This window comes from Centroberyx gerrardi, chromosome 1 (genome assembly GCF_048128805.1).
Source record: "Centroberyx gerrardi isolate f3 chromosome 1, fCenGer3.hap1.cur.20231027, whole genome shotgun sequence".
NCBI lineage: Eukaryota > Metazoa > Chordata > Actinopteri > Beryciformes > Berycidae > Centroberyx > Centroberyx gerrardi.
Window position 1 is genome coordinate 35,311,239 of NC_135997.1, and position 13,814 is coordinate 35,325,052.

Here is a 13,814-nt window from a genome sequence, read left to right on the forward strand (position 1 = left end):
CAGCAGCCTCCAGTATGCTCTGTGCTGAGTTATTGGAGATATTGATTTGCCCTTAACTCTGTTACTGCTGCCTTTCCCTCCCACACTATGATCAAACATGGTGTAACGAGCAGCACGACAACAGAGATGGAGGCTGGTTGTTTTGTTTTTTGTTTTTTTGTGATGACCAGGCAGCTCCATCGCTTCACTGGCTGTGGGATACAGGGGATTTTTACATTTTACATTTTAGGGGGCAGCCACACTGATCAATCAGAAAATGGACAGAAATCTATACGTCAAAATTTCTGTCCATTTTCTGATTGATTGATTGATGAATGATTTCTAAAATTTCTAGGCTGTTAATAATAATTATTGAAAAAAAATCCTGGCGATAATATCTTATATCGCGATATTTTGGAGGAACATTATCACGATATTTTGGATATCACCCAAGCCTATTTAAGATTGAATAACACAAAAACGTGGGTTGTTTTGTAATGTGAATGCAGTGGGCGTGGCAGAAGTACAGTAAGAAGAAAATATGGATGCCAAGAAGGCTTGTAGTGCTTGTAGTCGTGCTACTTCATAGAAAAAATAAGAAACAGACTTGTTCCCATTGGTGGGTTCATGGTAAAATGGAAAATTACGTAGATGGCACGACACAACAGAACGGATATGGATGTATAGTTTCAGTTGTCTAAAAGAGAACAGATCATTTACCGTTTAGTCATTTAGCTGATGCTCTTGTCCTGAGCGACTTCCAATGAATGAGCAGGTAGGGGTTCAGTGTCTTGCTCATGGACACTTCAGTACAAAATATGGTGGATGGACACATTGGCTGTTGTAAGGATTGCACCTTTGACCTTTCAGTTACAAGAGGATTTCTCTAAACCCAGAGCCACCCTGCTGCCTAAAAACACATTGTGTGCAGATATCAGCCATAATCCATGTCACCTTGTATATGTATGTATATGTATTTCCAATAGTATGCAACCAAGAAACCAAAGGAGATTTCCCTCATGAGTAGATGGAATAGTTCTTTCTGAATGAGAAGAGGATTTTGTGAGTTGTGTGAAAATTTGCAGCTAAGGTATGAAGATTGAAAGATAAGGTTAAACTCTCACAGTAATAGAACTTTTTTTTTCATTTAAGTAGATAATGCTCAATAAAGACCCGATAAGATGTACTGAAAATCTTTTTCTCATGGGTTTGATATAGGAGTGAAGTGTCTGATTCCTGACTGACGTACTGTACTTATTTGGATTTGCAAAAAGACAAGTGTAACAATAACAAACAATGTCACATCTGTTTTTGATTCCAACACAATTCAGTTACAGTATGTGCCTTGCTTTCCAGTTTTGACTGAATTGAGCTGTCTCCCCAAATACCAATCAAGTCGTCTATTTGTCTTTCTTTCATTTCATTGTTGTGTCTTGTTGTCCTCGATGCTGACGCTGGATCAGCCAAGATGCCAAAATTATGACAACTGTCCGGTGAATGATGTCAATTTTACTTACTGTCATGGGAACACGGACAAATTCTGATTTTAAATGCAACCCCATTCAGCTTTTTGCACACTGATAAGAACACATTAGATCTGCGTAACATGGGAGGCAAAAAAATCAGAATCAGGACAATTTCAGTTGCAGTGTGAACGAAGCCTTTGACAAACGCTCAGTTACTGACTGGATCTGTAGTTGCGTGCTGCCAGCCATGGGTGTCTACTGGGTATGGCAGGGGGTGGTAGTCCAAAATTGCTCTTGTAGTTTTTATCATTATAATGGAGAGCAAAGATCAAGCAAAAATGGCCAGAAATGTATTTGTAAGCCAAATCGGAAAAAAAAACAAAAAACAGGGAGCTTTCAGGAACAATGTTCCCTCTAAGCTCATAGTTTTGTGACATAGGCCTAATAATTTATCACATTGGCCAAATAATATCTTGTCCGTTCCTATGTCTAATAATGTATCACGACCAAATAATAATATCTTGCCAGTCATCCGTTAGAAATGTTTTGGGTATCAGCAGGTCAGTTTGGTCATGTGTGCATCTGTCAGTGAGTGCATATGTGTGTGCGTGTGTGTCTGAGCGTGCATATGTGCTTATGTGTGTGTGTCTGAGCATACACATGCATTTATGGGTGTGTGTGTGTGTGTGTGTGTCTTAGTGTGCATATGTGCGCGTACATGTCTTTTGCAATATATCCAGTTATATATACGTTTGCTTGTGTGTGTGTGTGTGTGTGTGTCTGTCTGAGCGTGCACGTGCATTTATGGGTGTGCGTGTGTGTCTTAGTGTGCATATGTGCACATACATGTCTTTTGCAATATATACATTTATATATGCGTTTGCTTGTGTGCGTTTCTTTGTGTGTGTGTGTGTGTGTGTGTGTGTGTGTTCAGCAGTGAATGACTTCATTCAGGGTGATGTCAGTGACTCTGCCTTGCTGACGTTATCTGACTGGAACGCCAACAGCCCAGAGAGGAACAACACAGGACTTATAATTACTGTTAGAAATGTGTCAAGTTAAATAGACCTCACCACTTTTAATTACAAGTAGATTTACTACCCAAGCAGTTAGTGTTTCTTTGTTTTATGTGTACATTTTGGTTTATCGTTTAATTTGAGGTGTTACTGATTCAGAATGAATTGCCTGCTGGTATTTGTAGTTGGTTGATTGTTGTCATTGTTAAAACATTCAATTAAGCAAATCAGCATTTTATGGCAATTAGCAAAGTTCCGCTCCAGACTGAGATCACCGCCATTTGAAATACACAATGCCTACTCTTACAAAATGATTGATAGCACAAAATTAAACCAAATGATAGTACTTTTTAAAGGATAGAAGGTATCTTAAGTTGGCAAAACAAGAACTCTTATATAGACTGGATCTTCTGTATTTTAGAAATATTGAATGATGACCATCAGGTAGTGATGAACCCTTCAAGTAAACTCATATTGGTGAGTCAGGTAAAAGTTTGTCCAGTGACATCATCTTGCACGGTTGGTAAATTTCTGGTTGACTTGTGGTAAAAAAAAAATCCCGCAACTGGAAGGTCACAGGTTTTACAGACATGTGTCCTGTCCCAAGTGTTCTTGAGCAAGACACTGAACCTCTACCCGCTCACTCACTGTACATTTAAACAGTGTCAACTAAATGCCTGAAATGTAATGTTATCTGTTATCCACTGGACTACCAGACACCTGTATATCACAGCCATTGAACACAGAAAAATCAGCCATCTCATAACAACCAGTTCAGATTAATGTTGCATGTGTTCTACTGTCCCTTTACACTCTATGGGAAGTCCTGTTGTCCTATACCATGTGTGTCAGTATTTTATTCTAAAGGAAACTCCCTCCCTAAAAAACTTTACACTGTTAAAAAACTGCTGTTAGTGGGTCCATTTTGTTGTGTGGTGGTATATTCTTCTTATTCCCATTGGTAAGTGGCGAAACATAGACATAGCGTCCCGTCTCGTCCCGTCCCGTCACGTCCCGTCACGTCACGTCGCGATTGTCATCGTCAGAATCAAAGATCAAGGGGCTTCTGTCTAGACTTTTTAGACCATTCTTCACCGATGCTCAACAATCACACAGGGAGAAATCTGTCATAGAAGAGGCAGAGAGACCAATTTCTCCGCCCACAGTAGCCTCAATAGACCAGAATGCAATGCAGTCACAAGACAGGTTGTGTTTTGAGTGGGGCGCAGCTCTCAACTGGAAACTATCGCTCTCTTGCCATTACTACCACTACTGTTATTACTCCCTCCACCTACAGGAAAAACCCAGCTGGATGCAACAAGTCCAGGTCTCTGGGGGTTGTCGAAAGTCATTCTGGGAAATGTAGGAAATCACTAACTGATGTAGATGAGGCAGGTAAAGTAGGCACACCAAAGACTTTACATCACAAAATAACTCCAGGAATGCATTAATTATCACAGATTAATGATATCTAACAGTGGAAGAGTATCTGCAGATGGAATTTTCTTTTAAATGGAATGAACTACTGCTCATGACCCCAATGTCACCCTTTGCAAAAACACTCCATGGTACAAGCTGACCTTTTTGATGAATTTATACTGACATCTTGTGGTGGAAAGAGGCATCACACTCCATGTTAAACTGGAAATTCCCTGTATAACTGCAGTCTAAGCACAGCAAGAGATCGAGAGTGAGGAAATCAAAGTAAATTGATTGAATAACCCTAGTAGACTAAGTTCCTGTTTTTATTATTATCTATTTTCAGAGTAACCAGAGGCTGAGCAGCAGTCAGTCCAGCCAGCCTCTATCCACCCCAGTGGTCTCCATCACCACCCCCAGTCTGCCTCACCAGAGTCTGGTCTACACCGGCATCAGCTCTGCCTACACCAACGGTACCTGAATATTATTTGTATTGTTGTTATCGAGAGCAGCAGAGGGGGGAGATAGTGAACTCTGCTATTCATAGCTCAGACTGTCACTGTTGTAGTTCTCTCTTCCACAACTTTTACCTACCTACCTACCTAGTAGCTCAACTGAAGGCCCAGCAGGGTCACAGTGCTTTTCACTGACCTTTATGAACTAAGATGTATCACTGCTGTTTTTCTATTTCTCTTTTTCCTTGCTTTGTTAGACCCTTTTCACAAACATGGCTGACGTACTTCTGCTTCGTTGTTGTAGGGTACAGCTCGGTTATCACCATTGGCAGCAATGTTAAAAAGCCAACTTTCTGTGGCCCGACTCTGTCTGTGATCACTTATTTTGTGTTTCAACATAATGTATAACACAATACAGGTGTTGTCACTGACAGATCTTTCTGTTTCTGTTGTCAGACAAAAAAGTAAGTGATCACAGCCAGAAGAGACAGAAAGTTTGCTTTTTAACATGCCTGACAGTGGTGAGAACCAATCTATACCCTGCGGAAGTACGGCAGCCATGTTTGCGAAAAGGGTCTATTGAAAGGTGAAAGGACATTGAGTGAGTTTCATGAACCTTGCACCCCTGAAACTAAATTCCAACAGGATAGGACAACAGGAATAATAGATACATAACATTGCACATATAATCCAAAGCACCTTACACCTTGCTGCGAGTGCATACATCCTTAGCGTTTTTGTTGGTGAGACTGATATAGGTTTTGAAGGACAGTACCATTTTTTGGGGGGGCATTTATTAGATAGTTCAAACTTGACAGGGACAGAGAAACAGGCATGACATGCAACAAAGGTCCTGGGTCAGATTTGAGCCCAGGATGTCACGTTTACATGGTACACGCCTTAGACCACGGAGCCACCAGGACACCCTGGCAGCACCAATATTCTTGCATTGAAGCTGCCAATAGCTGATATTTTGTATTGCTATTCAGTATCTTTAAATCTGACCATTTTATGCAACAACAAAAAAATATCCCCAAAATTCCAAGTATTCCTGTTTCCTCAAAGTTTTACTCTTGTGTGGGAGGGAAAAAACATTTTTCATCTAAATGCTGAAACAGCATTTAGATCATCATGGGACACAAAAATTAAAAGTTGCACTAATGAAATTGTTGTCGGTGGGTTAGCAGCTCCCTAGGTTCAGGGTGAGGCAGGTTTCACTGCAGGTTTTACAAACTTACACTCCTGAAGTGTGATCAGGGAGGAGTCTCCATCATATTTTAGGTTGACGACATGATTGGTCGATATTCAGCTTTTAATAAAAGGCCAATATCGACTCGCTGTGCATGTCTTTTTGTCTTTCCTCAGATTACACCCTGAACAGTCCTGAGCTTTCGGGCTTCAGCTCCCCTGCAGGCCGCCTGACAGCATGGCAACAAAACCAGCTGGCTTCACTGGGGTAAGAATCTGTCTCTCTTAATGCCTGCTAACAGGTTTTGATGATATAATACGACAATGAAAGAACACAAGGAAAAGATTGAAATTACTCATTCGAATGCAGGGATGAGATTAGAAGACCAAGGGGATTATAAAAAATATCTCACCTCAAAATAAGCAATGTACCTCTACAGTCAAACAATTCATTTAAAAGCTGTCCTCGATATTGTAGATGTGGATGGCATGCGAGAGGGGATATGATTCTATGAACTAGTTGTGGAAAAAAGGTGCCATTCTAGACGCATGCTCTAGATCAGTGGCTCTCAACGTGGGGTCCGGAGACCTTCAGGGGTCCTTGAGGGCGTTCCAGGGGGTCCCCAGCAAATTGATGAAGTGGTAAACTTCAGCATGACTTCATTTACAAGAAGTTAACATAATTAGAGAATGTGGAAGTATGACTACCGTATTTCCTCTAATATCGGCCCGGGCCTTTATTTACCTCAACTGCAGAGGGTACCAGGCCTTTATTGGAAGCAGGCTTATATTAGAGACAGGCCTTTATTTCTAATTCCCTCTGTTTGATAAGTATATTTGCTCATATTTTAGTATGAAGCCTCCTTGTTTTCTGATCTGCTTCTGTTGGGGTTCGTTAGGTAGCCGTTTGTTACTGCAATGCATTATCGATAATTATGGTAATCGACGACGGCATGCTCCAGAGACTTCCGCCGCCCGAGCCATCTTGTGGCATACTGCCATCTTGTGGCATACTGCCATCTTGTGGCACTTGTACGTTACTACAAACTACAGTTACATTATATAACAGGCACCAGGAGTTTACCGGTATCCACCGTTGTTTTTTCCTTTGTTTTTTTCCCTGGCCTATATTTGGGGCCGGCCTTTATTTGTTCGTGTCGACCACGGCCCCGGCCATTATTGGAGACCCGGCTTTTAATTGACTACCGGCCACCATTAGAGGAAATACGGTAGTTTGATCATAGTTTCACTGTTATCTCTCTACCTACAATACAGATAGTCATGGAATTCTGGACAAAATCATATCAGATTTGGGTCCAAGAGACAAAATCTCATCAAATGGGGGTCCGTGGCCCTAATGTGTACTGAATTAGGGGTCCTTGATATGAAAAAGGTTGAGAATCACTGCTCTAGAGTGTAGATTGGCTCTAGATTGGTAGGTGATGAGAAAAACATGAATGTGGAGGAACTTAATTAGGCTTTTGTCAATCTTAATGTTAATGAACAACCTTACCTGTATATCAAATTCAATGTGTTGAATTATTACTCTCCATGGAAATTCACATTGCAATGTGAATTTTTTACTCTCCATGGAAATTTGCAACACAATGATGCAGCAATAATGGATTCTTGCAGCGCAATGTGGTGGTGCATGTGTTAGATTTATTTTACTGTTGATACTGTGTGCATAAACTAAAGCGCATGCTATCTGTGAGGTTTTGATGATGGAAACGTTTCATCAGTGAATCAAATTGAAGATATATTGCAGTGTAATCCCAAATCTACATGTTTGACGCAAATGATACTGGTGTGAATGGGTTAAGGGTTATGACCTCAGAGTGCATTCACAGGGCCAGCAACCACATTGCTGTGCTACTGTCCGATTTAAGTACATTTTCTGCTCTAGGACCAATAGTGTTACAGCAATAGGCAAGACATAGTGCAGCACAAGTGCGTGATTGGTTTCTGATAGATGATGTCACCCAGTAGCTGAACTGCAGCCAACTTTTCCACACTGGCAAACAAGGAAATCAAGCAATTTCAACATCATCAACATCGTTTGACATCAGCTGACGTTTCTCTGGTTGTAAATGAAAGAACTTCCGCAGACCAGTTTCACCACTAGGTGGTGGTGTGAATGCACACATGTTATATTAACATATTTATTTCCATTGTTTTTTTTGTATCTTTTTCTGCCTTCTCTCTTTATTCCTTAGCTTTTCTTTTCTGTTTCTTTTTCATATTCATTTACTTATTTTCTACTCCCATTTATTTATCAGTAGTATTTTATTTATTTTTATTGTTTTTTGTTTCTGAGTTGCCTATATTATATACTATATATTACTATATTGCCTATCCTTGCACATGCTCTTCATGATGTTTTTTGATCACTTGTTGTGTATTTGCTTTTGTTGTTATATATTATGGGTATTTTGTATGAACTACTTTTGTGCTAAATAAAATAAATAAATAAATTGGAAAAAAAATGCCTGAAACCATCCTCTCCCTCTCTCCTTCTGTCAGCAGGTCCGGGAGCTCCAGCCTCTCCATCAACACCAACCACAACGTCAACATCAAAGCCGAGCCCATCTCCCCGCCCCGCGACCGCTTCAGCCAATCGGGTTACATGACCCAGGCTCCTCCCCTGCCTCTTCCTCCTCATCCTCAGTCTTCCTCCTCCAGAACGGAGATGGGGAGGTCTCCGGCGGACAGCGTCAGCTCCTCCTGCAGCTCCTATGAAGGGGGGAGCGACCGGGAGGAGCAGCAGCAGCAGCAGCAGCAGCAGCAGCAGCAGCAGCAGCGGCGGCCGGACTTCCACTCGCCTCCTCTGGGGGGCGTTGGCCGCTCAGAGGGCAGAGAGAGTCCGACGGTCAAACGGATGCGAATGGACAGCTGGGTGACATAGATAAGAATGGCGATGACGCAGCATAGAGGCCACGCCTACAAAGTGCGGTACAATTGCGAAACCCTATTCAGTTTCTATGAGCAAAACAATAAATCGATATTGTCTGTGGTTGCTTTTTTTGTAATTTCTAATAATTTATGTGAAATGTATATGGTGTAAATAATTTGTCGTTACCTTTTCATGGCTGTCAAACAACAGCAAGATCATTAAAATGTTTTTTGTTAGCATTTTGCGACTTCCAGAATTTTTTTGTTTTAATGAGAATGCAGTTCTTTTTACACCATATACATGTGCATTTCACATAAATTATCAGAACACAGAAAGTATAGAAAAGATAAGTACAGAAAAGAAAGTATAGATTTTTTGTTTTGTCCATAGAAATGTGGATCATATCACTTGCAGCACACTTTGTGGGTGTGGCCCATTTGAAACGTCATGCCACCCTTATTTATAAGACGCATACAGTCACATGACGAAAGCAGTCAGGTCAACACACGCCACCGGGGCGAACGCAGGAAGGACACCGTTATGCAAATTAAGTGTTGATTTTATAGATCTGCTCTTATTGTTCTTATAATTAGCATTGTTATTTTAGATTTTTCAGAAGGGGTGAGCAACTTTGGTCTGAAAAGTCTTGTGTCGGATCCGTTTTCGTCAACTTTCAGCAATGTTCAGTGGTACTTTGAGGTATGAGATCCGTCCTATTAAAATCAAACGCAGCTTAGCATCACGGACTGATATTGTGGTGCTAGCACTTTTACATTCAGCGGGATACAGCGCACAGAAGGATGAAAAAACAGGAGGTTACTGTTCTCTGTCGATCTTGTCTCTCCATGCACTGCAAAAAATCTCCGTCTTAACAAGTCATTTAGTCTATTATTGAGTCCTAAAATCATCATTTTCTTATAATAAATGAAAAAATCTGCCAGTGGGGTTAGATCATTTCACTTCTTTCCAATTCAAATCAACTTGTTTCAAGAATTTTGTAGAATCAAGTGTCATTTCCTTTATGGATATTAATGCAGTGATCTGCCGTATTCTGACTTGCTTCTCACTAATTTCTAGAAAAGTCCTTAAACAAGTGAAACTGCATAGGAAACAAGTGGCGTTATCTCACCTCACTGGCAGAATTTACTCTTGGTTTACGAAAAATACGATTTGAAGGCTGAATATGAGACTAAATGACTTGTTAAAATTGACTTTTTTGCAGTGTGATTTGAGTGGTAAAGAGTTGTAGCGTTACTGGATGTCTCCCACTGGGTGCCAACGCCAAACACAGGACGTCCTGCAGTTGACAGGGGACTGGGCCCTCACTGCTCATCTTCTCAGGGTTTGAATCATGAACTGAATCCAACCTGAAAGCAATACTCCCTCACCGTCATCTCCATCACTATTCTTTGAAAAACCCATATTTATATCAGCCAAAGCAGTATGCTGTTTTTTATGTTGTCACTGTGTGTGTTTTTATATTGTGTGCAGACAATATTTAATTCAGATACTGATTTAAAACTGAAAGCCATGGACACTTGTTATGTATGTATTAAAAAATATACTTCTTTGTTGTTTTGTATATACTAACTTTAATATATATCACTTTTGGTGTAACTATATATTGTCTGTCTGTCTATATCTGCCTGGGTGATATATCACACCTTAACCAGATTTTAAGTAGGTAGATAAGCTCTGCGTGGCATCATGGACACCACAGTGTAGCGGTGAGTAGAGGTGGGATGTAACAAAGTTAAGATACTTTGTTACTGTACTTAAGTAAGATTTTCAAGTATCTGTACTTTACTCAAGTTTTTCTTTCACTTAAGACTTTTTACTTTTACACTACATTTCAAAAGAAAAATCTGTACTTTCTACTCACTACATTTTCAAAACAGACTCGTTAGTCTCGGGAAATCAGCAACTGATTTTCTAAAAAAAACAACAACAAAAAAAACACATCAGATGGCTTCCATCCCGGAAGCAGCTGATCAAGAGCCAAATGTGATTGGCTGCTTGTTCAGCAAAGGGACACGAAAAGAGAGAAGGAACAGAGAGAGAATTACCGTTAGTGAATTCAGCTGCTAGGGTTCGGGTTAGTGATGTTAGCTGCAGACTCTTTCTCTTCTGGGATTCAGAGGAACGCTCAACAGAAAACCAGTTTAGAACATTAGAAATGACTTTTTTAGAGAACGACTTTTACTTTTATACTTTAAGTATATTTAAGTCCACGTACTTTTATACTTTGACTTGAGTAAAGGATTTGAAATGAGGGTTTTCCTGTGTAAGTTATTAACATCTAAGCATATATTCACCCAGCATTGACTGTAATCAGCGTGTAACGGCTAATGGACTCCTCTGCTCTGCACCCTTCAGTGATCGATTGTTTAACGTTTATTTCGCATCGGTGGTATCCACGGCAACGAGCGAGGGGAGAGGTCCCGTCCCGTTCGCCCCTTGTATGCAGTCCCGCACCCCTGAGCCCTTGCGAACTCACATAGTTACGCTGAGCACTTCAGTCAGCGTCAGCATACATAAACCATAGTCCGCGAGGGCTCAGTCCGCGAGTCGGTAGTCCGGACATTTTGGATAGGGCCTCGGTTTTCCTACAAAAGCGCAATTTTATTTTATTTTTTTTATTTATTTATTTATTTTTTTAACCTTTAATTTACCAGGTTGTCTCATTGAGATGCAATCTCTTTTTCAAGAGAGACCTGGTCCAAGAAATGGCAGTGCTAGCAGCAATGTTACATGACACAATATAATACATACAAAATTACATACAAATATACATAATCACATTAAAATATAACGGAATCAGGACAGGGATCAGGCCCAGGCCCGGATCAAAAACCACACCCCAAACAGAGAACTCCATTCAGAGTGGAGTTTTAGTCCACCACCTGAATCAGACCCCCACCCATGAAACTGCCCTAAAAGGTTTTCCAGCCAGAGGATCGTCACAGAGCGACCCAATTTATGTTTTTTTAGCAAAGCAGACACATTGATTTGAAACGTAATCAGCTATCATGGATTTAAAATCTGAGAGAGTAACAAGAGCCTGCAGTTTCAGACTCTCTTGAAGAAAATTCCGAGACCAGGGAGCTAAATGTCCTTTTTGCTTGTTCAGTTCGGACCTTGATGCAATTTAGTTGTTTTATTATTACATATTATTATTTTATTGATTTTATACTGTGCACAAAGGTGGAATCTGATGATGCACAGGGTAAATGTCATGGCCAAAGGCTGCAATGTGTGCACATAGCCTCCTGTAGTGGAAATCAGTAGTATTTTGTAGCCAGATTCTCTTCCAAGAGGTAAAAAACCCATTTGGCACACTTTGGGTACTTTGGGTATCCAAGTGGCCAGAATGGAGAGGCCGCCAGGACCTATCCTCACTAAAACCTTTATAGAATGTATGTACTTTGTGGTATTTCTATCTACTTTGGTACAGTTGTAGTCAAGGAGTTGCTGAATGAATTCAGTGGCATCTCTGTGCATGGGATCATTGCCATCATGGTGATATCCACTGTCTAATTTAGAATACATTTAAGGCGAGGATAAAAATTGAAATTTCTCCTTTGGTGTATCTGAGTTTACTCTGGCATGGTAACACTCACAAGCTTACTGACTTACTACTGGGAGTAAATTCTCTAAGTTCCTACCTATCCATAGAGGCCAAGGTGATGCATATAGACCTGATCGTTGTGGAGTTATTCCACCCCCCCACCCCCCCCAGCACCCTAGGGCTCAACAGGTTAAATCAGTAAATCAACAAAAATGATGAATAAATAATAACAAAAAAAAAATTAAGTAATTTTAAAAAAAGAGAGAGAGAGAAAACAGAAAAAATGACTGTGACGACAGGAGTTGAACTTTCCAAGTTCAAGTTTTTTTTCTCACATCTCCATCAACAGCAGGGCATTTGATGTCCAAATACTGTACGAAAAGTTATGGAAGGACAACAACATTAGCCTGTATTTGCAATAGGGGAATAATCATTTTATTTGGAAAGTTAAATGATAAATAAATGAGATGAAAATGATAATAATAAATTCATTCAAGTCAAAAAAAAAAAGAAAAAAAAAGGGTGTAAGCATGAGCTAAGCATATTGGGTGTTGCTGCCATGGGTTGTGCCACAGAAACAAGGAACCCAAAGACCTTGAACAACACTTAACTTGAACTTAGACTTGAGATTAGACGTTTATAAATTCGGTCTACTAATCAACAGTCTAGCGGCTGGAGAACAGCACACTAGAATCTACGATCTGACGAAGACTGCAGGTACAGCAGGGAATAAGTAGGCTACTTGATTGGAGAAGCACGTACAGCTGCCTCCCCACATGCAGAATGCAGCTCTGACCTACACACCCACCAGAGAAAGGGACAGAGAGAGAGACAGAGAGAAAGAGCTGCCAGGTGGCTGCCATGACAGGTTGGCTAAAGAACATTATGTTGGTCATCCTCTCAACATTTCTACTGACTGTCATACATTCATAGAAAATATTACGGCGAGCTCCGTTGCGAGGCCTCTTGCTGCTAACAATGAGTCCAAATGGGGTTTGTCAAAATATCTCCAAAAAAGCCATTTATAGGCTAGGTGGCTGAGAGTAAACATGACAATTCTGCCATTATGCACACTTTTACTAATCAGGAAATCACTTAACTATTTTTCTCTGCTGCAGCACAGACTGCTGTGGGGTGAAAATGCGTTACTAGCAGAGTCATCTAGTTTTGCAACAGTCAGGTCAGATTGTAAACAATTACACATGGAGCCGGGTAGAGTTTGGGAGAACACTATCCACTGAGTGAAAATGGTGCGGTGCTGCTGCATTTCGGGCTGTGGATATAAATATGTTGATTGGTCGCCATAACCTTTTCACAGATTGGTCATTTTTAAGATATTTTGACAAACCCCATTAGCAGCAAGAGGCCTAGCAACAGATCTCACCGTTTCAACCGACAGCTGACTCGGGAGCCAATGTTCTCTGTGAGTCCAAGTACTGGTTAGCTTGAGAACATAAGTTGCCATAAGTAACTGATCTAGACTTACTCTGATCTCAGTTTTTGGAGCAGAAAATCCCAGATTTCCATGAATTCTGAGTTAAAAGATCTGGATAATTTGCCAATCCTGCTTTCTGAAATACCCCTCTGGACACATAAGATGTTTTCAGTTTAAAGATCGGACTTCAGTACTTCTACATGAGTGGTGTAACTTATCCTCTAACTGTAGTTTAAACATGAACCTACTTGTTTAATTGTAGTGTAAACATTTTGAAATTATGATGTTAGTGTAGTCATATTGTATATAGACATTACAAGGTCAAATGATCATTACCAGCCATTACAGCAGGACACTACTAGGCCAGTTAAGATGATGCTGAGTGTACCAAAGAG

At 40.5% G+C, this 13,814-nt stretch overlaps 1 protein-coding gene across 4 annotated transcripts in view; it reads left to right on the top strand.

Moving 5' to 3' along the window:
• LOC139911363 (myocyte-specific enhancer factor 2A-like) overlaps positions 1–8,486 on the top strand; it is a 62,746-nt gene extending 54,260 nt beyond the window's left edge. For 3 of the 4 annotated variants that reach the window (XM_078282786.1, XM_078282790.1, XM_078282793.1), the window contains exons 8-10: positions 4,227–4,353; positions 5,701–5,791; positions 8,047–8,486. In XM_078282786.1, the coding sequence (XP_078138912.1) occupies positions 4,227–4,353; positions 5,701–5,791; positions 8,047–8,428 (600 nt within the window). In that variant the 3' untranslated portion in view covers positions 8,429–8,486. The remainder of the gene's footprint in view (positions 1–4,226; positions 4,354–5,700; positions 5,792–8,046) is intronic. The other variant, XM_078282795.1, reaches the window with a different exon arrangement.
• Positions 8,487–13,814: the final 5,328 nt, after the last annotated feature.